Consider the following 21,962-nt stretch of genomic DNA (forward strand, 5'->3'; position numbering starts at 1 on the left):
AAGTGAATATCATCACAAAAAATATTTGCTCGCTCGAAACGGATCGGAAATTCCATTGAAAACACGAGTGCAAATTTCTCGCATGACGATGGCGGACGTGGAAGAAGATCCAAGCAGTCGCTTCGTCGACTACACGAATGAGACGAACTGGGAGCGCTTCATCTCCGGAGTGGAGGACACTTTGCTTCAATGGGGTCTTGGTGACCAAGGAGCGATGCCGAACGGATTGACGACGGACAAGTTTAAAGTGATTTCGTGCCACAAAACGCACTACCTACTCCGGTTGCATCGAGAAGACACCTTCCAAGCTCCAATACCGTCTCCACCAACCGCACGACCTCCAGATAGCGCACCCTCTACCTTCCACTACACGCCAACACTTGTCAGCATCGCGGACCCGCGAATGGACTTGACGTCGCCACCTGAATCATTACATCGGTACTTTGGATGCGACACGTACCTTCTCCTGTATCGGTACCATCTCTTGGCGTACAATGACACGGAAGAAACGATAACGATGGACACGACTGCAGGCGTCCGCGATGACGAGGTGCATGTGCTCCTAAGCAGTTTCATGGTCGCGTTGGGGAATTGCAATTGCACGTTGCCCGCGTTTGTGGTTATCGGTGACTTGGACGACCAGCATTTTATGGGCGTTGCGACGTCTGGACTTCACAGCACCATCTCGTTGCAATTTGACACGAACAAAGCTCCTGAGGTGGGATTGTCGATCAGATCTGTCGAGTGAACGACATGTCGATGTAGGTGCCGACATCCCAGCACTGCGTCAGCGGCCTTCTCGATCTCTTTCGCTTTAAGCTGGGTCAAACAACTTCGTCCAGCAACAACTTCGAAGCGTTCTCGGCATCGGTCGTGTATCATTACGACTGGCACCATCCGCCACCAACCCCTGAATCGTCCTTGGTAATGCGCGCTTCACCTGGTTGCTGCGAGCACCGAATGATCCCTTCATAGTTGGAATGGAGGCAGGCCGCGGACTTGAATCACAGCCACCACAAGCTGTGGAAGTACTTGACGTGGGGTCCGGTCAAATCCCCTCTCGTGTCGCTGGCTTTGAAAACTGGGTGGACCGCTCTTCAAGAAGGTACCATCGCCAACTTTTTACCACGTGCCTCGATCGCGTGTTTCATTTGTGCTCGTGGAGAAAATTTTTTCACTGGTCGTGCTTTGTCAGGAACGTACGTGGACAATGCGGTCCACTCGACTCTGAACCCCATGGACGCCCCAACGTTCCTCTTGACTGCGCTCCTTCAATCACCTCAAGAAGGCTCGCTACCTCCCATGGCCCACAGCCTTCAACATTTGATGTCGAACTTGCACCAGGCGCGAGGTGTAAGTCGTGATGTGCTCGTGAGTGAAGTCGCCACCGCCCAGGCATCGTCTCCAGTACGCAACATCGTGGTGCTCTAGATCTAAACTGTGGTGTATAGAAACGGTCTCCATCTCGATACCAATCGCGAGTTCCCGCGGCCCGCGCAGCTGCCGTCATCGGCCAAGCGATAGGGTCGTGGGTCAGCCCTGCCAACGCAGAAATTCCAACCATGTTGGCATCGGTTCTCGACGCGGACCAGGCGATGGAGTCTCCGTGGTGTCTCGCCCCCACGTGTCTGCAGCACGCCGTCGTTGTCGGGCAATTGGTGTCGCGACTCGCATTGCAAATGTCTCGACTAGGTGAGTTGACATGGTGAACCCTGGTGTTGATCTCGTGCGGCGATGGTAGAGGACTTGCAAGTGCAATGCCTGCTGTGGGTCGAGTTTGTGCGAGCGCTACGAGATCAGTGGAGCACCCATCAATTGTTACCGTATATGGTACAAACCAATCCACCTGGATTGTATCGACGTGACGGTGGTGCTTAGGGACTTGGTCGAGATGGCATGTTAAATCCGCTGGAAGGCGACCCACTGGATGGAATTTCGATGCCAAATCCAGACTTTCATTTCAACCTGTTGCATCAAAAGATGCAACTACTCAATGTGTGCATCGTGCGGTACGATTCCTCATTTCGTTGAAAGACAAGTGTTCATTGTCGCGCCCAGACGAGTGCGCGACCCGCTGAGTAGACGGCACAGCCACGCCACGGATGACGACGATGAATTCTTTGATTCGCTCGAGGAAGTGCCTTGCGTGGGCGTCGCGAAGGTGCTGGAAGGCCAGTATTTGCTCCACCATCCGACAAAGGAACTCCACGTGCCTATTACTCAAGACCCTGTCCCGCTAACGGAAGACATCGCGAAGGAGCAACAAGACATTCTGGCAAAGTGAGTGCATCCGCAAGATTTGCTGCAGCACGGCCGAGCATTGACTACACTCGTTTAGACTGGGGGTGTCAGCGGAGTCGACACTGCTGCGCCAGCAAATTCAAAGCACATCCATGCTGTCCGACATGCAAGCGTTCAAAGTAAGAAGTCAACTGGCTCTGCATCGAAGGAAATGCAACACGTGCCCTTTGAAATAGGCAGCCAACCCGCAGAGCTGCCTCGCCGACTTTATTCGATGGTATTCGCCGCGTGACTGGAGTGAACACGACGAAGCTCCGTCGGAACCCCATGACATGAAGACGTCGTTCCCACAAGGACATCTCTCGAGTCGCATGAGCCACCAGCAAGACGCGAATCCGTGGCAAATCATGTGGGCGAACGCCGCCGCCGTGCCTGCGGAAAAGCAAAAACCGCTGTTTGACGCCGCTACCGAAGCGGAAAAGTTGTTTCACTTCCTCGAAACCATGGCCCCAGCGACCATGCTCTATCATATGGTGCAGACACATGAGGGTGTTTGTTGTCGGCTGATACCAAGATACCGTTTAGGTGGTCGCTACGCTGTCCAACCTGTCCGTCTTCTGGCAAAACGCGATGGCCCACGACTGGCTGGTCGAGTTTCCAGTGTTCGTGGCGACTCGCGACCATTTTCAAGCAAAATGCAACAAGGCCATCGCTGCACTCGACGCCGCGGCCGTCGACGAAATCAACCAGCCAACGGCGGAGCATCAAGTGCTGCTTGCTCTGGCGCACGATGCGTGTGAAAAGGCCGTCGACGCCTTGGCGCAGGTTGAAACCACAGTCGCCGCCCTCACTAGTCTGCGGCACGTACTACCAGACGTATCGGCGTCCTTGATCAACGACATGGTCGTGACCAAAGCGCCAGTTGTCGTGTCGAAACATGATCGAACGGCTGTCGCGAACGTCGTGTGGTCGCATAAAGACGCAAATGGACCGCTGCATCGATTTCCCATCGAGCGGGAATACGTCCTTCGACACAAAGCCCCTCGGCCATTTCTGGGACGAAGTCAAACTTCCAAAGAGGCTCTGGACGTGGTCAGCCGACTTTATGCCAACTTCACGCCCCACGAAGTGCGCTATGCACTGGTCCTTACCGAGTCGGAGTTCTAACGAAGCGAACAAGTGCACTCGCATCTCAGTTGCCATCCGAGATTCAAACTATCGCTGAAGCCGCGACGGGATGAAGGATCAATCGTTTGTCAACGGGCTGGTCTGGTAACTCGAGAACACATGCCCGCTTCGCCCCAACAATACATCGCGCTTTGAAATAGGCGGGTTGAGGTCGGTTTTTTGATTGGCACTGTCTTAGTCGTAGATTTCCAGCCACATGCAACGTGTAGCGGTCTAGATGGATATTAATGCACAGCGCATGCCACACACTGGCATGACAGGCAAAGGATTGCGTCGCCGGTCAAAATGTCCAAACGGAAGCCACCACATCCGATGGAGAGACTGACGACGTACAGAGTGATTCCACCTGTTGCGTTGTTACGCTGCCTTGGACGATACCGACTTGACCAACGAAGGTTTGATTCGGAGCAATGCATCTTTCGCTGGATTTTGAAGACGGTGCGCGTCTGCATTGCTGTCTTGCAGCCACTTGCGGTAGATCTGCTCTTGGTTGTCCTTGAGAGCTGACGTGGCTCGTGTCTGCTGCATACGTTCGATAGCACGGTCGCTGTTGCGTTTTTCCAATTCGCGGCGCCGCTTCAGCTGCTCGTTTCGATTCCGAACGTAGTTGGTGCTGCGTTCGATGTCCATGTAGCGAGACTGAACTTGATGAACAGCACGATTGCCCTTGCGGGTTGGTCGATGGTTGCCATCGTCGGTTGGGGTGCTGCTTGCCACAAAAGCTTCCTCGTTTCTCTGGGGACCCTTGTGGGGCGATGGGCATCCTGCCTCATGCGGTTCTTCGTCATGCGCAAGGGTAGCTTCGGAGTTCATCTCTGTCGAGAAAAAAGTGGCCGCCCCCGGCCGATCATCTGCGGCTACCTGTACATTATTACCCCAACAGCATTTCAAACGTCAAATCCGGATAGAAGACAATGTAAATCCGGAAATTGATTTTGATTGGCTACACATTATGCTTTTCACCATATTTATTGGCTTGTATCAAACAATTTCTACTAATTAATAGGCACAACATACACCGTTTTTGTGCCTCTCAAACTAGACTTGACTGCGAATGCGCCGGTATCATTGTCGGGATATCCGCCATGCTTGAGATGCAGGCGGTTGTAGCCCGCGAGGGTGGATTCGACTTCTCGACGCCCACCTTTTGGCTGCAATTTTGGACGCAAACGAGAGAAACACTGTCGCATTTTTCTGCCATGTATCACGTACGATTGGCTGAAAACACATCAATTTTCATCCAATCGATCACGAGCCACATATTGCGTTGAACACAACGAAGATCGGGGAATAGGCTCGCATCGGTCGGCCGCCATGGCAACCAACGTGAACGCGATGTCCGAATTGATGCAGGAAGAGTTCGCAACACTGATGTTCAAGTACTCGGCGTCCCCCAAAGTACTTCATGTGTGCTGTTCCTCCGACGTCCACTGACGCTTGGTGCTCAGGACCATGACCTGGCGAAGCTCGCCAATGAGTTTGCTGCGATACACAAGATGAACATCAAACCACTCAAGGTACGATCGTGCACATCTCGTTCAGGTTATACCGTTCCCCATGCATGACAGCGATGTGGTAGAAAACGATCCAACATATCCTGGAGCTGCTCGGTCATGCAATTCAACTGAGTCAGACTGCGAGCGACTTCCTTGAGCATCTCACGCATGCAGGTTCGTTGCACAGGATCTGCTTACAAGATGACTATATCTCCTCTCAGGCGTGGATTTGGCCCCCGCCAAGTTGTTTGCGTCCAAGTGGGAGAACTCTCGTTCCGATTTCCTCCAACGAGTGCATCAAGTGATGCTTGCATCCAACAGACTTATCGACATGACATGGAAGGTTGGCGTCACGTCCGCAACGAACCTTGTACCGGAGGTGCATCGTACTGAGCTCGCAGTTCATCGAATACTCTGAACTTCTCTATTTAGCTCGGCACTGCTTACGTTCAACTTCGCATTCAACTGGACGCGACCACGGAAACGATTGAGATGTCGGTCGAGAGCTTTTACCGATTCCTGGCAAACATGGAGGCGCTACAAGCCCACTTGCACTTCCTAAACGGATAATCCATGCAGCGGTGTATTTTTCGTGAATCGCACTATATATAGAATATCCGATTTTGGAATATATTTGCATACTAGTACTAGTAGTACTGTTGTTGTGAGAAACAATTATCCGGATGATGTCGATTCCATGTGCCCAAGTTGCGAAGCCATTCGTGTTGAACATGGTTGCGCCAACGCTGGCAGAGAAGCCGACACTGCCGGCGAATGTGCATCGGTACGGATGCGAGAAGGAAGACATCATGTTCGAAGTCCTGGACTCTGTCCTGACGGAAGCGGAGTGCCGTGCGTTGATCACTCGCATGTCACCGGCGCTTAAGAGCGTGAGCGGCGCGCTCTCCCGTTTGCACCCACTAGGCGAGCAGCGCACGTCCAAGACAGAGTACTGCTTGTCTGTCATGGAGAACAAGCGCTTTGCCGACGTCATTTGGCAGCGGCTTATGGACAGCGAGGCGTTTGCGTCGATTTACAAGTGAGGACCAAGGCACAACAATGGGAACTATGCCACTACCGTCATGTAGGTACACGCAACGCGAAGGGTGTGACATGCCGTTGGGATTGGCGCCTCGCCTCCGTTTGCTTCGGTACGAAGGATCTGATCGGTTCGACGCGCATTACGATCGGATTGTCCCGGACGAAGCCACGAGTGAGTCGATGCGATTACGGGACCCTCCATCATTTCCTTGCATAGGAAGCGAGAGCCTCATCACGGTGCTCATCTACTTGAACGACGGCGGTGGCGTGGATTTTCATGGCGGCGAAACGCTGTACATCAACCCAGACAACACTGACGACGCCGTGGGTGTTGTGCCAAAGACTGGCCGCGTTGTCCTGTTTGAGCACTGCTTGTTCCACGCAGGGTCTCCATTGCAACACATCGATGATGCAATTGCGAACCGCAAGTATGTGATGCGAACGGACATCTTGTTCCGGATACAGGCAAAGAACCACGACAAGTACTAACACGATGGCAATCCATGCGGGCTACACTGCCTCGAGCTTGGGACGGTGGTGATGTGTCGTTTGTCGACGATGGACGTTGTGTGCGCTTGAATAGCATGGCAGGCAAACCCGTCTTCCAGAGTGAACCTGACACCAAGCGCTCTATCATCTCGCACAAATGTAGAGGTCCAGCACAGGCACGTAAGTGCTGGCTTGCACCAACGTGGCGATGCCCACCATCTCCTTCAGCGCCATTCGCTCGCTTTGCCGCTGCTTGTGGTGAATTGGAGACCTATCAAACTCTATTTACTCTGTGATTCTATTTATCACGAAATGCTCATGCATTTCCAGAGGTGCGACGTTTCGTCAACCGTGCCGACCAAAATGGTGGGCAAGGTGCCGATGGTGCTCGTCTGCGGGTGGATGCACGCGCCTTCACGAGGAGTGACCAAGTATGCAGACCTCTTTCAGCGCCTGGGATATTGCACGGAGGTCGTCGAGTCACACGTTGGTCACTTGTTCCTGCCCCCTGCATGGATCCACACAAAGTCGGCCGCGCGGGTGGCCGTGGAGTGTACCTCTTCGTCGGAAGAACTCATTATCATCCCTCATATGATATCGGGAGGCGGGTGTATATCTTGGTACTGCATGGAACGTCATCTGCGGCATCGAGGCGTACGATTCCGTGTTCCGGCAATGATCTTTGATTCATCGCCAAACTCGGGCAAAGGATTTGCGGCTTTTTGGGACTCCCCGACCAAGGCATTGCACGATCTCACGTCGTCCATGAGGTCCCCCTTTCGTCGATGGATGGCACAGTCTGTTTTAGTTGCGGGGTGCGCCGCGGTGCTCTTGCGGTGGGCAGGACCATTGGGCCCGGACCCATTGCAACGAAACATTGCCAAATTGATTGTCCAAGACGCAACAATTCCAAAACTGTTTTTGTACTCGTCCAACGACTTCATCATCACTGCCAAGGAAGTTGAAGAGGCGATTGCCACCGCCGCCGCGTTGGGGACGCCCGTGGACCAAGTGAACTTTGAGACGTCGCCGCATGTAGGACACTTGATGGATTTTCCCGACACGTACAAGCACAAGGTCGCAGAGTTCCTGAAGAAGTGGGTCCCATGATCTCGACATCGATCAATACAATTCATCTCCATCGTCTGCACGACGTTCACGCTCTTTATTACTTCAACGCAGGAACAGCGAACCGATTACACGTGTTGCGTGGGTTTGTTGGCGTCAACACCTGCCTTGGCACCGCCCGGCTGGCTGCTGGCAGCGTACTCGACGGGGTAGATTTCCTTCCATGCGGCATGGAGGTCGTTGTGGTCCTCAGGATGCGATCGTTGGAGCGATTGCGGATCTTCCGCGAACAAGACGAACGCGGTCGCGACGCTCGAGTTGATGACGCTCATCACGATGTAGCAGATGGCAAACCCGATCAAGAACCCAGACGTACCGAGGGTGAGGGCGGGATGAGACAGGTTCTGCGTCCACATCGAGCTGTTGTGGTGCTTGTCGTAGCTGACGGCCCAGTTGCCTGCGGCGGCGCCAGTGAACCCGACCATGACGGCACCGACCATGAGCACGTTGTCGATGAGCGAGTCGTTCGCGATGGCCGACCAGCCCATCTTGTCAAAGAGCTCCCACGTCTCCTTGCCCGAGCGCAGAAAGCTGAACCCGTAGATGCCCACGTACGAGTACGCGTACTTGTTGAAGTACTGGACGAGGCGGCTAATGCACCCGATGATGCATTCGAGGCAGCCCAAGAGGCAGACTGCAACGGCGTTTTGGCTCTTGGACGCGAGGTGGCGAAAGAACATCACAATGGCCTTGATCGTTTCGATCACAGACACGATGAACGACCCGAAGCAAATCGATCCAAACGACAGCGTCATCGCACGGCATAGCGCGGTCGTGCTCGTCATCGGTTTGCGGTTTTCGTCCGAGTTGTACCACCACGACGCGACCGTGCCCGATACCGTCACATGTACGATGTTGCGTACAACGAAGACCGTCCAGAAAAACACCAACAACATACCAAAGAAGATGCTCAAACGTTGCGTGGTGCCGTACCCGTCAGGGTTCAAATGGGCAGATGCGTTGAGCTCGGGGACTTTGCTCAAGATGTATTCGCCGTGGTTCATCGTCGCGTACGTGGCGACAGACCAGACAAGGCACCAGATAGCAATCACGATTGTCATTCCGAAAGCAATCAAGAGGAGCACAGGGTACGTTAGAACGGCACGGCACGCAATTTTGAGGTTGACTGACGCAAACGCGATACGGCGGCGGATGCAACACACGTAAATCGTCAAAATGACCGCCAACAACGTGCCCAACGTAGCAGGCACCCAGAAGAACGTGTCATCACCGCCATCCTTCATAAAATACGAGCCCAGGATACCCGCAGCAAACACGCCGACGATGGCAACAATTGCTGCGATCCAGATGAGGAGCTTTCCCATCACTAACATGACCCCAGTCCAAATCATGGAAAGGACGACGGACGCGCCAGCAATCCCAGCGCAAATCTGAAGCGCATAGCGGTACTTGTGTTGCTTCTGCTTCAACTCGTCGCCGTTGTACTTGAGGACTTCACCCGCGTACATGGCAAAGAGCGCGATGACAAGACCAAGGCACCCGAGGTAGAGGATGGCGAAGATGATGTCATTGCACCTTCGCTCTTCCTTGAGGTCGCACCCTGGCTTCTGGGGTGAGTCCTCCGGAGCGGGGGGCGGCGTCTTCACACTCGTCGGCTTGCCGGCCATCGCACGTTTTCAACAATGAATTGGGCAGGCGCCTTTTTCTCCGGAAACAGGATATCATCCGGATACCCCCAGTACTATACACTTGATTAAAGTATGTTATACAAACCTTCCATGTTTCGCGCTGAAAATCGAACATGTCACCGCCAATCAGAAGCTCGGAGGTCATGTCGTGCGGTTGAACAGGTGGAGGCGAAGGGGCAAGGCAGCCGCCGCCGCGACAAGTGCTGCGATGATGCACGTGCGGTTGAAGGGACAATGGAGATGAAGAGAGTGCATAGGGATACAAGCGAAGGAGTCGTAGACGAGAGGAGCTGGACGTGGCAGTTTGCACGGCTGCTTTCAAATATGCGACCTGTAACCATTGGCCAGCAAGGTGCACGAGATCTTCTACTGCATACTGTGGCTCCTCTCGCCGCATTTCCTCGTGAGGATGGGAGATGCGACATTCTTCATGTGATTTCGTACGCGAGCGCAACTCTTCCAGCGATCCCTGGCACCGTGCTCGTTAAATATCTCTACTCGAAACTATGGTAGTTTGGTCCAGCCTCCCATCAGCACCGAACGGGACCCTTTTCACGCTGACGGAGGCGCTCACGAAGGATCAATCGTGTCTTGAGCGTCGCCATTCGAGCCGCACCTCGGTCGTCAGCATCGCTTGGTTCCTTTGGCCGATGACGCTCTGCCAGCACCTTGGCCAAGCTTTCTCGGTACGACCTGGGAGACATTTGTGACGACCCTGACGACGACGACGATGCAATCGATGGAGAAACGGATCGAGCGATGGACGTGTACAACGTGGGGACGGGATGTGGATCAAGGTGGTGATGGTTGTGCTGCTGCAGGTGGATCCAAGCTCGGTAGTGGGAGAGGCACATGCCTCGGTGTTTGGCAAACCGCCTGCAGTCCATCATTGCGCACGAAGTCATGTACGTCGAAGGCATGGTCGGCGCAATTTCTCACGTAGACGATTGCAAAATGCCCCCAGTGCGTGCCTCGGTGGCTATCTATAGCCAACTATATTAAGGCCCGTTGAAAGTTGGAATACTGTCAAGTCGCGTGATATGTTGGTTCCTCAGATACGAAGGAGGTCTGGTCTGTCTGAAATAGCATGTCGCACCGTCGATGGCGCTTGCGGTGATGCCTCGCCGCGTGGAACGGCATCTACCTCAGCATGACCTGGCGCCTCCCCACGTGCTTGGCTTGGAGCGTCAGCTTTTCACGACTACGGCTTGGTTTCTACGGCGCCATGTCACGGCGAAACCACGTTGAGGTCCAACTATGGCGGTACAGACAACGACACACATCGCTCCATCAGCCCACGGCAGCGCTTCCAACCATCATACGAGTACAGGCTAACAGCATCTGGCCCAGCATGCACTCCTTTCAATCGTTCAAGTTCTCGAGGAATGTGTCGTTGAGGGCAGCCGGTGAGGAAGAGCAAGATATTACGACCCGCATGGTATTGGGTTACGTGCGATCCCATGGAGACGTGCTGCCGAGAAGATAAAGATGCCTGCACATGAGGTGGGTCCAAGCCGATGGACAAGAGAACGCATGGTACTCGATGGGGCCAGGACATACCTCAGATGAGTTCATCAGGTACACTCGAGCTAGCTTCACGAAGGCAACAACTCCCTTGTCACGACAGTGTGCAAAAAACGCCACGAAATGTGGAGGTCGTTGGAGAAGTTCATGCCTCTAGTCATACTCTACACATTCACACGACACAGAGGACATGTGGCGTGTCGCGTGAGCCATGTCGACACACAGTCGAGATGGAACGCGTGATTGCACCCGAGGCGGATGTTGGTGAAGGCAGGCGCAGACTCTTCGAAGTCTTCTAGACAGATCGAGCACGTCCTGTCGTCGTCAGGGCACGCTTCGTGGGTGTGCATGCGCGAGAGCCGGTCGCGCCACTTGAGTTCCTCGCGTTTGTGTAGCTCTGGCATCTCAACGGCCTGTTCCATCAGCTTGATGGTTCGTCGAAGCACGACGGTGGTCGATGCATCCGCTGTCTCCAACGACACATAGCATGCCTCACGAACGTGGAAAAGGGCAGCAATGTAGTTGCGGAAGCCCTCGCACCGCTCTGCAACGATAGCGTCGCAGTCGACGCCAAGTCGTCGCTTGGGAAACACTCGCAAGGGACGCATGAGACCACGGAGGAGCAATCTGCCTTCCGCAGAACACTTGTCGGACGAAGCTGCCAAGATGGCTTTGCGGTTGGCGTATACTTGCGAGAAGCGCTGTCGGACGACCCAGAACACATTTGTCGTTGGGCACGTCATATGCATGGTGTAGTTGGTAAAGTAGAACGACGGGCGGTCAGGACATACTTGCGGCGTGCCTTTCACCTTTGCCGACACGAGGGCCTTCTGGAATCTCGGCATCGAGTCCAAGAGGTGGAGCGAGTCCAGGCACAAACTCGACCGTCGGCCCTCTGTCCACGACAGTTTGTTGGTGCCAAACGAGCAGAACGATGGCCGCTGGGTGTCGTCCATCGTCCCTGTGGGTGGCTGGTGGCTGCAGTGGATGTTGTCGAGTGGCCTCCGGTCGGCGGCGTGCGCCGGTGCAGCGGACAACAAATTGAATTGAACTTGCAACGTAGATTCGCATAAATAGGTACCTCGTTCCGACCGTGGCATAGATAGTTTGTACACAGTATACATTGTCCAAGTACATTGGTGTAAAAAGATTCGTACGGAATTTTCATTTATCATACTGAAATCAGGGTAAAATTCATGATTTTTCACAACTGAACAATTGTACTGAATATGCATGGGATCCGTATGTGCGAGAAATGTGCCAAGAGTCAGACTAGTGTCTTGGTCGTCGTTCTGTTGATGCGTGGGGATGACGCGACATCGATGTGCGCGGGGTAGTTGCGGCGCCAGATCGATGTCACTGGCAAAGGAGGACCGATGTGGCCCACCCCTCTCGAGATACCACAGCTTCGTGATGTTGGCGTGCAGGTTTCCCACAGTCTGGACGAGAGATTGGTTCGGTGTGCAGTAAGGGCAGTTGAGTGGTCCCTGCCATGACCATCTCCCATTTTCACGGCCGTCCGCTGCGTTTTGGACTACATATTCCCAAGTACACCGTGAGCGAGTGTTGCCAGCCGAAGCATTTTTCGAGTCGAGTTACGTCCAGTGTGTGGACGTACAAATATTACGCACGACGACCCTTGTTCTTGAGTTGCAGCCATCCTTTCGCCCCTCCAGGACAATGCTGTCTCTCTCTGGTTTCGATTGTCGGGTACAAATCTCATGACCAACCTAAAGCAACCTGTGTCTCTGCGGTAAATCGAGCAAACCAGCGCAGCCACACAACGCGTGCACATTCCTTTCCCGACTCCATAGCGACTGCTTGGCCATCCGGCACTCTCCCAGCGGCGTCAGCTCGTCTGTGCAACGTGTCCGTTTTCGACACTGTACTACTGTACTGGTTGTGAACATCTGTACGTAAAGTGTCAAATCCGGATACACCTGCGGACACGATTCCGGATGCTTGGCACTCCCATCCCCGCCTTATCCGGATCCGTTTGGAATTGCCGCGCAGATTTGGAGGGGACGGATTTGATTGGGTCGTTGGCGGTCGAGTCGAGAGAAGGCGGGCATTTCCCATTTCGCTCGACAAGCGCAACATGTTTGAAGCCCGATTGTCCCAAGGCAAGATCGTCAAGCTCATCATTGAAGCGATGAAGGAGTTGATCTCGGAAGGTAACATTGACTGCACCAAGTCTGGCTTGGCCTTGCAGTCCATGGACGGGTCGCACGTGTCGTTGGTATCGTTGTTGTTGCGTGCGGAAGGGTTTGAACACTACCGATGCGACCGCAACATTTCGCTGGGGATTCAAACTGCGTCGTTGTCTAAGATTCTCAAGTGCTCGGGCAACGACGATGCGCTCTCGCTGTCGGCGGAAGACGAAGGCGACGTCCTCAACATTACGTTCGAAGCATCGTCGGGAGATCGTGTCTCCGACTTTGGCCTCAAGTTGATGGACATTGACAGCGAACATTTGGGCATTCCGTCCACCGAATACGTGGCGACCGTACGCATGCCTGCGTCAGAATTCCAACGCATTTGCCGTGACTTGCACACGATGGGCGACACGTGCACCATCAGCGTGAGCAAGGAAGGCGTCAAGTTCAGTGTGTCGGGTGACTTGGGTAACGGCAACATCACGTTGAAGAACAATGCAGCTGCTGAAAAGGAAGAAGACCGCGTGATCATTCACATGGAAGAGCCCGTGGAGCTTACGTTTGCTTTGCGATACCTCAACATGTTCACGAAGGCGACGCCTTTGAGTGCGACCGTGACCCTGTCCATGTCACCTGGTGTCCCCGTCGTGATCGAATACGCGATCGGCGAAATGGGGTACATCCGATACTACCTGGCGCCCAAGGTCGAAGAAGACGCAAACTAAGGCATTGGCGCTGTGGCATCCATATATTTAGAAGCTTTTCGTGTCGAAAGAACAGGTGAATGAAAACCGTGTCTACTAGGAGCATTCGACGTCGTGGTGCCGCGCCGTATGTGGGCATTGCGCACGCTAATTGTGGGAAATTGGGGATAGTGGAGTTGCCCCACCAAGCTACGTCCGACTGCTTCATCGAATGGGTCCAGTGCGAGGCCGTGCTGGTGGTGCTAACCTCTTCGTCGAGATGTGGAACTTGGTGATGGATGTTATGGACCTGTACAGCGAATTCATCGTTCACAACATTCTCTACGTCGTGCGCGCTCGTGCACGCCTCGCCACTCTCGGTGTGTCAACTGGCCACCAGAAGTACATCTCTACTCGTCGTAGCCCGTATTCGGACTACGCCAAGCGAAGATTTTCGCAGTCGACCTCGTCATCGATCCAACCACGCACCACTACTGAGGCTCGCTGCGGCATTCCGCAAGGGGTACAAACGCGATCTCGGGCGGTGGACGTGCTGCCTCAACATTTCATATCGGCACGGTGGCTCAACATGTCAAAAGCGTTGTGCATTCGACATGGGTCGCCAACTCACAGAATCAAACTCACGTCCGAGTCGTCATCGTCGTACGATCGCTCGACGTCGTGGCTCCGTGTCCACATCATGTAGTCGTGGTCGGCGTTGTCGGGGACGAGGGGAAGCATCCACGTGTGCCATGTCGAGCCAAACACGGCGCGCCAATTCTCCGACAACTGCAGGACACACGCGTCATGGATGGACCTGTACACGTGCCATACCTGGCGATATCGATATGGGCTGCGTCGGCCGTACACGTTGAGCTCGAGCGTCGACTGGCCATTCCAGATCAAGTACGAGTGGAAGCACACAAACAGCGACAGGGATAACGTGACACTTGCAGCCATGACGTATGCCAAGATTGCGTGCAGCGGAAGGGTGCTGTCCATGTGATGCACCGCGCGGAAGAATGGCTACGTGGAGAGGGCATGTGGACGAGTCGGTTGTCGACGCATGGCGTACCTCAAACAGGCGCAGCACGATCCAGCTGCACGTGACGGCGCCGTACAGGACGAACAAGAAGAAGTATTTGTAGTTTCGCAGCCCGACGCAGTTCCCGACCCACGGACAATGATGATCTGCCCACCGCATCAGGATCGAGACGCGTCATCGACGACCGTGTACCCATTTTGACGACGCACATTTTGCAGATGCTGCAATGATGGGCGCGACTCGGCTTTGGTTTGTGACAACTTCGGCAGTTGGGCAATTGAATACCGGCGTGTTGAGCGCGTTGGCGTAAGTAGTCGGCCAATTTGTCGTTGATCAAGCCTGGGTCTGACCACCCCGTTTAAGAAGAGACGTTAGGATGTCGCGGTACCTGTGGTGACGACCCGGTAGTACGACATCACTGTGACGGCCGTGAGCGAATTGAACACGACAAACTCGAACAAGAGCCCAAACGAGTCGTCGCCATTCAAGAGCTTGGCTCGGATGTGAAACCGGACAAACACAATGTACTCCAGGACAATGAGGGCGGTCACGAGTCCCACGGGAATCCAACTCAGGCCCCGAATGACCGGGCTACATTCACGGAAGAGTCATGCGCGTGCTGAACGAACGTTCCATCGACGACCGACGCACCTCTTGTGCTGGAACAGCATCGGAAGTCGCTGCCGCCGTCGACGGTGGTGAAATCGAAGATGGAATGGCCCGTTGTCATTCGTCGAAATTTGGCATGGCTTGCGTATATTTTGTCAAAAAAGTCAAGCTGAAAAAGGCACCAAAATGTGCCAAAAAACAACCAATGTGATTTTTCGACAAGATCACGACAGCAGCATCGTCTATCTACACCGCCGTCGGCGCTTCCCACTTTTGGATGTTCGAGTACGTGACAAAGACAAATGTGCCGATGCCAATGCACACAACCGACCAGTCCAGCACCTTGTACACAAACGATGAGTTCTTGACAATCTTCTGGTAAAACAACGGCGGATACACAAAGCTGAGCGGGACGCAGCAAAACGCGCCGACGATCGACACAAACAAGTCCAAGCGATCTTGACCAAAGTACGCAACCAAGATCGTGACGACCACAATGACCGCACGCACTACGTTCTTCTGCACCTTTTGTCCAGACGACCGGCGCGGCAATTGCAGCATGTCTTCAATGATCTTGACGGCAGGAAAGAGGAACAGCGGGTACGACAGCAATTGAGCGAACGACCAACCGCATTGCACGCTCATGGTCCACCCGTTGCGCGGGAGACTCGCCAACACGAGGGGCTGGATCGGGTCGCCCAGCGCCATGTAGTTGACCGATGCAAACATCCAGTAGAAGGCCAATAAGCCCATGACAGTCCAGACCAAGAGCGCCGGGAATTGCTTTTGCCGATCCTTCGTCAGCGACGCTTGCGTGGGGATCACCAACCCGATGCCTTCAAAAGTGAACACGGCAGTCCCGATGAACACCGTGTAGTCTTGCGGGTTGAAATATTGCACGGGCTGGACACCTTGGACGGCCAGCGACGTGAACGACGTGCCCAAAATGTATGCAACGCCATACAAGATAAACACATCGGCAATCAAGTTGCTGATCGAAAAGTAACTACATAAAGCACAGCTCAGCATGGTCGCGTTCACTCAAGAAAGCATGCGTACCTGATGTAGCGAATCCACGACAGCGGCACGTAGACAAGGGTTTGAAGCAAGATCAATGCACCCACCGACACGTTCGAGCCAAAATATGCCAACACTTGGTTCATGTTTTGGGCGACAAAGATGATGTACGAGCAGCAAAATCCGAATTGCATGAGCACGATCGAAATCTGGACCATTCGGGAGCCCCATTTGCCATACGCCACTTCGCCAATGTGACTGTACGACCCGCCCAAAAGTTCACGACACGCCATCAAGCGAAACATGGCGTACAGGGTCAAAATCGCCACAATCGCGAGCAATAACGGGGAAAACACGATGCCACCGCTCTTGAATCCCTGGGGAAGGAACAAAATACCCGTTCCGACAAACGATTTGAGCAGAGCGAGGAAGGCTTGGCCCAATGTTGTTTCCTTGGACAGGGCTTCCCTTTTTGCGGCAGTCAACGGAGTCAATTCGGACGCACTGATGGTTTGGGTGCTTCGTCGCGCCGAGTATGCCGGCGTGTTGAGGAAGTTCTCAATTCGCTGGGCGTTGCTCAGGCCTTCGTACTGGTCTGACGATTGCGACAGCATGGACGAAATGAACGGGTTGTATACATTGCGCACATTTTCTTCAATCGTTGCGCGCACTGCTGGCGACACGGCAGGTGGGTTGTTGTTGCGGACATGGGCCTTTCGAAACGCGATCGGTCCTTCCGTGATGTCAATTACTTTTTCCTCTTCCGACACGGCTAGGGTGGGCTCCTACACATGGACAGCGATGTTTGTCGTGAGCCACCAGATATCGGAGACAACATGTATATTCTCTGGCAACGTACTGAGTTGACGCGCTTGATGGATTCGCCCTCGTTGGGCGTCGGTGGGGCGACGGCGTCAGGTGTGTTCATGATGTCGCAAAACTAAAACTGACGGATGGAAGGTCCGTTGAAGTAGATGACCCAATATTATTATTCCCAATTCCTTGTTGAAGTACGTGGCCCTTACATTGTTCTAGATCATTCCAAGTCGGACCGTGGACTTTTTTTACAACGTTCAAAATGTCGAAAATCTCTCTGCACCGTGTGACTTGGTCAAGTTGCGCGAGGTGCACCTGACGTCACTCCCCCGCGACTCGAGCACGAAGCGCATGTACCCAAGCGCATCTAAGTGAACATGGACGTATGTATCCATCATGACATATGTCGTAGATGTCAAAGCAACGAAGATGTCATGGGATTTGACCGGGTGTGACGCCACCTACGAAAGAGCATCCATGCCGACGGGAAGGTGCACCCGTAGGACATGAATCGATAGTCGATACGCTTTCACACGGTCCGCTCAAACCGTCGGACGACGTGTCGTATACTGCAATTCGGCGCGGAGGTGGAACGACTTGCAACTCCCCACCGCTTGCTGAATAGCGCACCTGACAGCACAAGCAGGTAGCGAATAGTCGCGCTCAGAAAGAACAATCCCACGAAAACACCATAGCAAACTAATCGAGATTGGATACGTGCCTCCCACAGCGCATCGTGAAAGCAACCATGCCGTTGAAAGGTAGTCCTGACGCAACAACAAATGACCAAAAAAGAGCATGGGGAAATGAGTGAATTGGTTCTTCCGCTTAGCATCAGCCACACTCTCCACGCTTCCTTGCACGCCGACATGGACCTTCGTCGCCACTTGACTGCATTGGTACAAATCAATACATGTTGACGAGGTTCGAATCTGGTACACTATCTGCGCCGCCGTGGTTGGATAACTTAGTCGGTACCGACCGAGCGGGTGTAGATCAATTGGCAGCGGTGCTTGGTGACCACCTTGATGTCGCCCTTTTGTTCCAATTCCTTGATAGCCGAGCGGGCCAACGCGGCGTTGACCTTGAGACGTTCGACGACGGCGGAGGCAGTGATCAACTTCATCTTGGGCACTTCCTTCAACATGCGGTCGTACGTTTCCTGGTCAAACAAGACCTTGTTCTGGGTCTTTTCACGGACCTTGCCCTTGGACCATTTTTTCTTGCCCTTGCCACGGCCACCGGCCATGGCAGCGGCCATCTTTTGTTCCTTGGTCTTTTGCTGGGTTTTAGGCGGCTACACATACACAACCTCATCAACATCATGCCTCCTTGGTCTCGTCCCGGCGTTCATCACGGCTCGCGTCGTACCATGGTGCGCGACTGGTGCTGATTAGTTCCCCGAAAACTAAAACTGGGGCCGAATATGCCTCGCGCGTCTCCGACTACCAACCAGTCAAAAGAGGGGCGCTGGGTTTTTATATTTCGCCCACGTCCTTAAAAAAAGCAAGAGATTATTTTAAAATGGAGCTGCCTGCTTTTGATTGGCTCGATTGAAATTCCCTATCCTCGGTCAGATGACTGGTTTTGGCCTGCAAATGGAGTTTGGCCCATATGATTGGACAAAAATTGGAATTTGCACCAATGAAACACTCGCATTCAACCAAGGCGTGCGGCGACAAAGGTCGCTGCGAACGGGAGACGGAACGCCTCGTCTGCGGCAGCGCTCACGCGGTCGAGCTGTGCACAGGATTGCCAAAGGCATCAACTTGGATGTGGAGAATGTCCGGGCGAGCATATGTCTTGCCGTCGATCGTGTGGTGGACCTTTGGCCACGCCTCGTCGACGGCAGTCAACACCTCGATTTGTCCGTCCTCGTGCAGCAACACCGTGTCTTCCGATTTGGTCCCGGCAATCGACGGATTCCACGCATACGCTTGGTTTGGTCCGATGTGATCCTACCAAGCATTCCGTTGTCGCTCCACATCCGACACGAGAGACTGCACCGTCGATGTAGGCGATGCCTTCCACTCGCGACTCTTGTAGCCTGTGCTGCCACCTTGGTGGTGGAACGTCCATTCGTTTGCAAATCCTTTCACAGCATAGGCCCCTTGCATAGCTCGAAACACATTGCTCGACGAAGCGCTGGGGGACGCGGTCGCCGACAGCGCCATCGCATCGACAAACGTTACCGCATCGTGGCGTTGGCGAAGATCTTCCGGGATAGCCACTTCTTGGGAAAAGTGCACGAGGCGAGTCAACGATGCAATGAGGCCGCCTCGGCGACCGCAGAGCACCAACATGACTTTGTTCTGTATGATCTTTGTCGTGGGCAATGGATGGCGAATGGCGTCAACACGGTCGTCGGCTGCGACCAACAGCACCACCACGTCGATTCCTTTGGCTACAGCAGCTTGAGAAATGGCGGCTGCGATCGCCCACTCTGACAGCCCTGGACGAGCAATCGATCGACTCACATTCGACAACACGGCACTGCAGTCACGACCCAATTGTCGGTATCGGCGAATGTCCAGCGGAGTTAGCACTTGGCGAAGAGGCGCCAGAGCGTTGTCAAATGCGGAGTCCATGTCCAACAGGACTACACCTCCCTCGGCAAACGTCGACGCAACAGTGTGGACATTTTGGGCATTTTGCCAAGGCTCTTCAAATACCTATGTGCCATGTAAGGCAAATGTGACTGTTTAGGAGTGAAATTGCCTGCAAGTCGAGGCCGCTGAGCTCTTCGTTCAGCAAACGTTTTGCTTCAATGTTGTTCGTGATCAACACGACATGGGTTGCGTCAACGTAGATGCTGCCCACGCCCCCTGCAATTCAAGTACGTCATGTTTCGAAGGCACAACTTAACTTTACCTTCGGAGGCATGGAAAATGTGGCTGCGCCCACCTCCCGTGATCCATGCGAAGTTGTGTGCCAACGACAACACCCCTGCGGCGGCATTCAACGTCACCAGTAGCGCTCGTCTGAGCGTCACATGTCAGACAATGTGCACAGAGTACCATACAGTAAGACGTCGTACACTCGATGAACTTTGAGGAGGAAGTCTTGCTGGCGATCGTGGGCGGCGCTTCCGTCCATGAACGCGGCGTAGTACGGCGGGGATGGCATCGTTTTCAACTGTAACAAAGCAGCCAATCAAAACTCAACGATTCTCAAACTCGATTTTGATTGGCTTCTTTCCAAGCTCGCGATCTTGTGCAGTCGCTGCTTTGGCTCCACATGCACGCTTTCACCGATGGGGCACACGTTCATCCCAGCCCTGGTACTGCTGCCACGACATCTCAGCTCGCTGGAGTGCATGGGCTCGTCATGCATACACGCGGTATGTGAGCCCCACTTCGCAGGAAGAAGCATTCGTGTTCAGACTTTGTCGAGACGAGCGGAAATCGCAGCGAATGCAGCGATGGCCCCGTCGCCATCGTGCTTTCAATGCAACCAGCCACGTCGACGTCAGCATGCATGTTGAGATCATGCTTTAGTTTGCTTTCTACGACACTCGATTCTAGGTATTTCCTACAGCGTTTCTAGTATTTTGATGCAAGCTCGGCTTGTTATGAATCCATTGCAGGTAGAAGACGACGCGACAAGCAGTTTATCACTCAATACACTGCAGTTTGTGTGTGCAGGAAGGTGTCCTGAAGTGATGATACAACAAACCACACCCCCAAGCTCGATCGCGCATCCACGATCGGCAGCTTTTCGCTCTCACCGCAAGGCTTCGTCGTGTCGAGACGTACGTGTTGCACCGTGTGCGCTGCGAGTCGGCGTACGGCGTGCCCTTGCCATTTTGCCCATCAGAGAGGGTGGCCCTGTCGTTGGGTCGAATCAATTGACGACCGATGCTTCGATTCTCGTGCGACCATGCGAGTCTTTTCCCCCTTGGTTTTCGCCGCCTCGGCGGCCTGTGCCCAACCCCTCCTCGTTCAGGACTCCCCCGTCATGCGCGTCCTCACCACCGACAACGATTACGGCTTGAACCAGTATGAAGCGTTTGGTGTGCCTGTCGATGAAGCCGACTTTGAAGACGGTGAAAACGACTTCAACCACGGCGAAAATGACTATGACGGCCGTAACGGCAACCTGCACTATGACGTCGCCGAAGGTGGCCAAGACGACGCCGACTTCGCCGATTTCAGTCCGCGAGCTGGTGTGACAAGTGGCAGCGGTCTCCAACGAATGGAGATTAAGGCGATGTCCACATTGGTGGAACCAAGGGCGGACCTATCAAACTTCGCCGTGGAGCTGGTGGTGCAAAGGCCGGAGGAGTCAAGCCTCGCCGTGGAGCTGGTGGTGCAGAGGCCGGAGAAGTCAAGCCTCGCCATAGAGCTGGTGGTCCCAAAGCCGGAGGAAAACTTCGCTCTGGAACGGCTGGAATAAAAAAAAGCAAAACTGGTGGTGCCAAACCCCGTAAGGCGTGAAGCCGCGTAAGAGAGGCGCCCAGCGTGTCCAGGGCGCGGCAGGCCTAGCTCATCCCGCCCCTGCGATCGCTTCACCGTCAACGGAGGGCAAACCGTCCAATGGAGTTGAAAACAACGTTATCAAGAAGTCCGATGATGATGACGACGATGACGACGATGACAATGACGATGACTACGACGAAGCCGACTTGCACGGCGAGCAAATTCATATTGCACGCTTGCATCCATCCACCAGCGTCGCACACAGTAAACTCCATGGAGTTCCCTCGATGCAGCTCCATATTCTCACACAGTAAACTCCATGGAGTTCCCTCGATGCAGCTCCATATGCTCAACCATGCGCCGGCCCATGTACCTCGATAGATCTTTCGCACAGCGTCGTGGGAGACGCGGGGCAAAGCCCGACTCTTGCGGTGCCAAAGATTGTTGCCCAAACGCTCTGTC

At 54.0% G+C, this 21,962-nt stretch overlaps 15 protein-coding genes across 16 annotated transcripts; 7 read left to right on the forward strand and 8 right to left on the reverse strand.

The window, feature by feature from the left end:
• Nucleotides 1–28: 28 nt before the first annotated feature.
• On the forward strand, nucleotides 29–3,689 carry H310_03520 (hypothetical protein). The gene is made up of 11 exons (XM_008867417.1): nucleotides 29–718; nucleotides 766–924; nucleotides 976–1,105; nucleotides 1,196–1,407; nucleotides 1,452–1,692; nucleotides 1,742–1,830; nucleotides 1,879–2,009; nucleotides 2,059–2,280; nucleotides 2,339–2,420; nucleotides 2,478–2,774; nucleotides 2,827–3,689. Exons 1-11 carry the CDS (start codon nucleotides 83–85, stop codon nucleotides 3,406–3,408), a joined length of 2,781 nt encoding a protein of 926 aa, XP_008865639.1. The 5' UTR covers nucleotides 29–82; the 3' UTR covers nucleotides 3,409–3,689.
• A 97-nt stretch (nucleotides 3,690–3,786) lies between these two features.
• On the reverse strand, nucleotides 3,787–4,242 carry H310_03521 (hypothetical protein; the record flags this gene model as incomplete). Its single annotated transcript, XM_008867418.1, has 1 exon — nucleotides 3,787–4,242. The coding sequence occupies one exon, from the start codon at nucleotides 4,240–4,242 to the stop codon at nucleotides 3,787–3,789; it is 456 nt and encodes a 151-aa protein (XP_008865640.1).
• Nucleotides 4,243–4,699: 457 nt separating this feature from the next.
• On the forward strand, nucleotides 4,700–5,578 carry H310_03522 (hypothetical protein). Its single transcript, XM_008867419.1, has 5 exons — nucleotides 4,700–4,827; nucleotides 4,878–4,946; nucleotides 5,009–5,099; nucleotides 5,147–5,304; nucleotides 5,358–5,578. Exons 1-5 carry the CDS (start codon nucleotides 4,744–4,746, stop codon nucleotides 5,493–5,495), a joined length of 540 nt encoding a protein of 179 aa, XP_008865641.1. The 5' UTR covers nucleotides 4,700–4,743; the 3' UTR covers nucleotides 5,496–5,578.
• Nucleotides 5,579–5,635: 57 nt separating this feature from the next.
• On the forward strand, nucleotides 5,636–6,585 carry H310_03523 (hypothetical protein). Its single transcript, XM_008867420.1, has 3 exons — nucleotides 5,636–5,964; nucleotides 6,014–6,138; nucleotides 6,184–6,585. Exons 1-3 carry the CDS (start codon nucleotides 5,657–5,659, stop codon nucleotides 6,453–6,455), a joined length of 705 nt encoding a protein of 234 aa, XP_008865642.1. The 5' UTR covers nucleotides 5,636–5,656; the 3' UTR covers nucleotides 6,456–6,585.
• A 135-nt stretch (nucleotides 6,586–6,720) lies between these two features.
• On the reverse strand, nucleotides 6,721–9,254 carry H310_03524 (hypothetical protein). The gene has a single exon (XM_008867421.1). It carries the CDS (start codon nucleotides 9,209–9,211, stop codon nucleotides 7,652–7,654), a length of 1,560 nt encoding a protein of 519 aa, XP_008865643.1. The 5' UTR covers nucleotides 9,212–9,254; the 3' UTR covers nucleotides 6,721–7,651.
• Nucleotides 6,746–9,193, forward strand: H310_03525 (hypothetical protein). Its single transcript, XM_008867422.1, has one exon. The coding sequence runs from the start codon at nucleotides 6,768–6,770 to the stop codon at nucleotides 7,563–7,565; it is 798 nt and encodes a 265-aa protein (XP_008865644.1). The 5' UTR covers nucleotides 6,746–6,767; the 3' UTR covers nucleotides 7,566–9,193.
• Nucleotides 9,255–9,579: 325 nt separating the features above from the next.
• H310_03526 (hypothetical protein) lies at nucleotides 9,580–10,203 on the reverse strand. The gene has a single exon (XM_008867423.1). The coding sequence runs from the start codon at nucleotides 10,150–10,152 to the stop codon at nucleotides 9,763–9,765; it is 390 nt and encodes a 129-aa protein (XP_008865645.1). The 5' UTR covers nucleotides 10,153–10,203; the 3' UTR covers nucleotides 9,580–9,762.
• A 92-nt stretch (nucleotides 10,204–10,295) lies between these two features.
• H310_03527 (hypothetical protein) lies at nucleotides 10,296–11,794 on the forward strand. The gene has a single exon (XM_008867424.1). It carries the CDS (start codon nucleotides 10,383–10,385, stop codon nucleotides 10,716–10,718), a length of 336 nt encoding a protein of 111 aa, XP_008865646.1. The 5' UTR covers nucleotides 10,296–10,382; the 3' UTR covers nucleotides 10,719–11,794.
• On the reverse strand, nucleotides 10,296–11,794 carry H310_03528 (hypothetical protein). The gene is made up of 2 exons (XM_008867425.1): nucleotides 10,793–11,794; nucleotides 10,296–10,724 (listed from the first exon to the last, which is right to left on the reverse strand). The coding sequence occupies exon 1, from the start codon at nucleotides 11,710–11,712 to the stop codon at nucleotides 10,921–10,923; it is 792 nt and encodes a 263-aa protein (XP_008865647.1). The 5' UTR covers nucleotides 11,713–11,794; the 3' UTR covers nucleotides 10,296–10,724; nucleotides 10,793–10,920.
• Nucleotides 11,795–12,834: 1,040 nt separating this feature from the next.
• On the forward strand, nucleotides 12,835–13,742 carry H310_03529 (proliferating cell nuclear antigen (pcna)). Its single transcript, XM_008867426.1, has one exon. The coding sequence runs from the start codon at nucleotides 12,855–12,857 to the stop codon at nucleotides 13,635–13,637; it is 783 nt and encodes a 260-aa protein (XP_008865648.1). The 5' UTR covers nucleotides 12,835–12,854; the 3' UTR covers nucleotides 13,638–13,742.
• A 158-nt stretch (nucleotides 13,743–13,900) lies between these two features.
• H310_03530 (hypothetical protein) lies at nucleotides 13,901–15,348 on the reverse strand. The gene is made up of 6 exons (XM_008867427.1): nucleotides 15,292–15,348; nucleotides 15,029–15,231; nucleotides 14,833–14,985; nucleotides 14,671–14,786; nucleotides 14,430–14,621; nucleotides 13,901–14,384 (listed from the first exon to the last, which is right to left on the reverse strand). The coding sequence occupies exons 1-6, from the start codon at nucleotides 15,309–15,311 to the stop codon at nucleotides 14,223–14,225; spliced, it is 846 nt and encodes a 281-aa protein (XP_008865649.1). The 5' UTR covers nucleotides 15,312–15,348; the 3' UTR covers nucleotides 13,901–14,222.
• Nucleotides 15,349–15,398: 50 nt separating this feature from the next.
• On the reverse strand, nucleotides 15,399–17,202 carry H310_03531 (hypothetical protein). Its single transcript, XM_008867428.1, has 3 exons — nucleotides 17,126–17,202; nucleotides 16,309–17,051; nucleotides 15,399–16,255 (listed from the first exon to the last, which is right to left on the reverse strand). The coding sequence occupies exons 1-3, from the start codon at nucleotides 17,192–17,194 to the stop codon at nucleotides 15,496–15,498; spliced, it is 1,572 nt and encodes a 523-aa protein (XP_008865650.1). The 5' UTR covers nucleotides 17,195–17,202; the 3' UTR covers nucleotides 15,399–15,495.
• A 679-nt stretch (nucleotides 17,203–17,881) lies between these two features.
• Nucleotides 17,882–18,497, reverse strand: H310_03532 (hypothetical protein). Its single transcript, XM_008867429.1, has 2 exons — nucleotides 18,454–18,497; nucleotides 17,882–18,379 (listed from the first exon to the last, which is right to left on the reverse strand). Exons 1-2 carry the CDS (start codon nucleotides 18,454–18,456, stop codon nucleotides 18,050–18,052), a joined length of 333 nt encoding a protein of 110 aa, XP_008865651.1. The 5' UTR covers nucleotides 18,457–18,497; the 3' UTR covers nucleotides 17,882–18,049.
• A 220-nt stretch (nucleotides 18,498–18,717) lies between these two features.
• H310_03533 lies at nucleotides 18,718–20,228 on the reverse strand. Of its 2 annotated transcripts, XM_008867430.1 has the most exons (5): nucleotides 20,120–20,228; nucleotides 19,954–20,063; nucleotides 19,801–19,907; nucleotides 19,089–19,754; nucleotides 18,718–19,040 (listed from the first exon to the last, which is right to left on the reverse strand). In XM_008867430.1, the coding sequence occupies exons 1-5, from the start codon at nucleotides 20,206–20,208 to the stop codon at nucleotides 18,810–18,812; spliced, it is 1,203 nt and encodes a 400-aa protein (XP_008865652.1). In that variant the 5' UTR covers nucleotides 20,209–20,228; the 3' UTR covers nucleotides 18,718–18,809. The 2 variants fall into 2 exon arrangements, with proteins under 2 accessions (XP_008865652.1, XP_008865653.1); XM_008867431.1 differs by having other exon boundaries at nucleotides 18,718–19,754.
• A 733-nt stretch (nucleotides 20,229–20,961) lies between these two features.
• On the forward strand, nucleotides 20,962–21,477 carry H310_03534 (hypothetical protein; the record flags this gene model as incomplete). Its single annotated transcript, XM_008867432.1, has 1 exon — nucleotides 20,962–21,477. The coding sequence occupies one exon, from the start codon at nucleotides 20,962–20,964 to the stop codon at nucleotides 21,475–21,477; it is 516 nt and encodes a 171-aa protein (XP_008865654.1).
• Nucleotides 21,478–21,962: the final 485 nt, after the last annotated feature.

This window comes from Aphanomyces invadans (assembly GCF_000520115.1).
Source record: "Aphanomyces invadans strain NJM9701 unplaced genomic scaffold supercont1.5, whole genome shotgun sequence".
NCBI lineage: Eukaryota > Oomycota > Saprolegniomycetes > Saprolegniales > Verrucalvaceae > Aphanomyces > Aphanomyces invadans.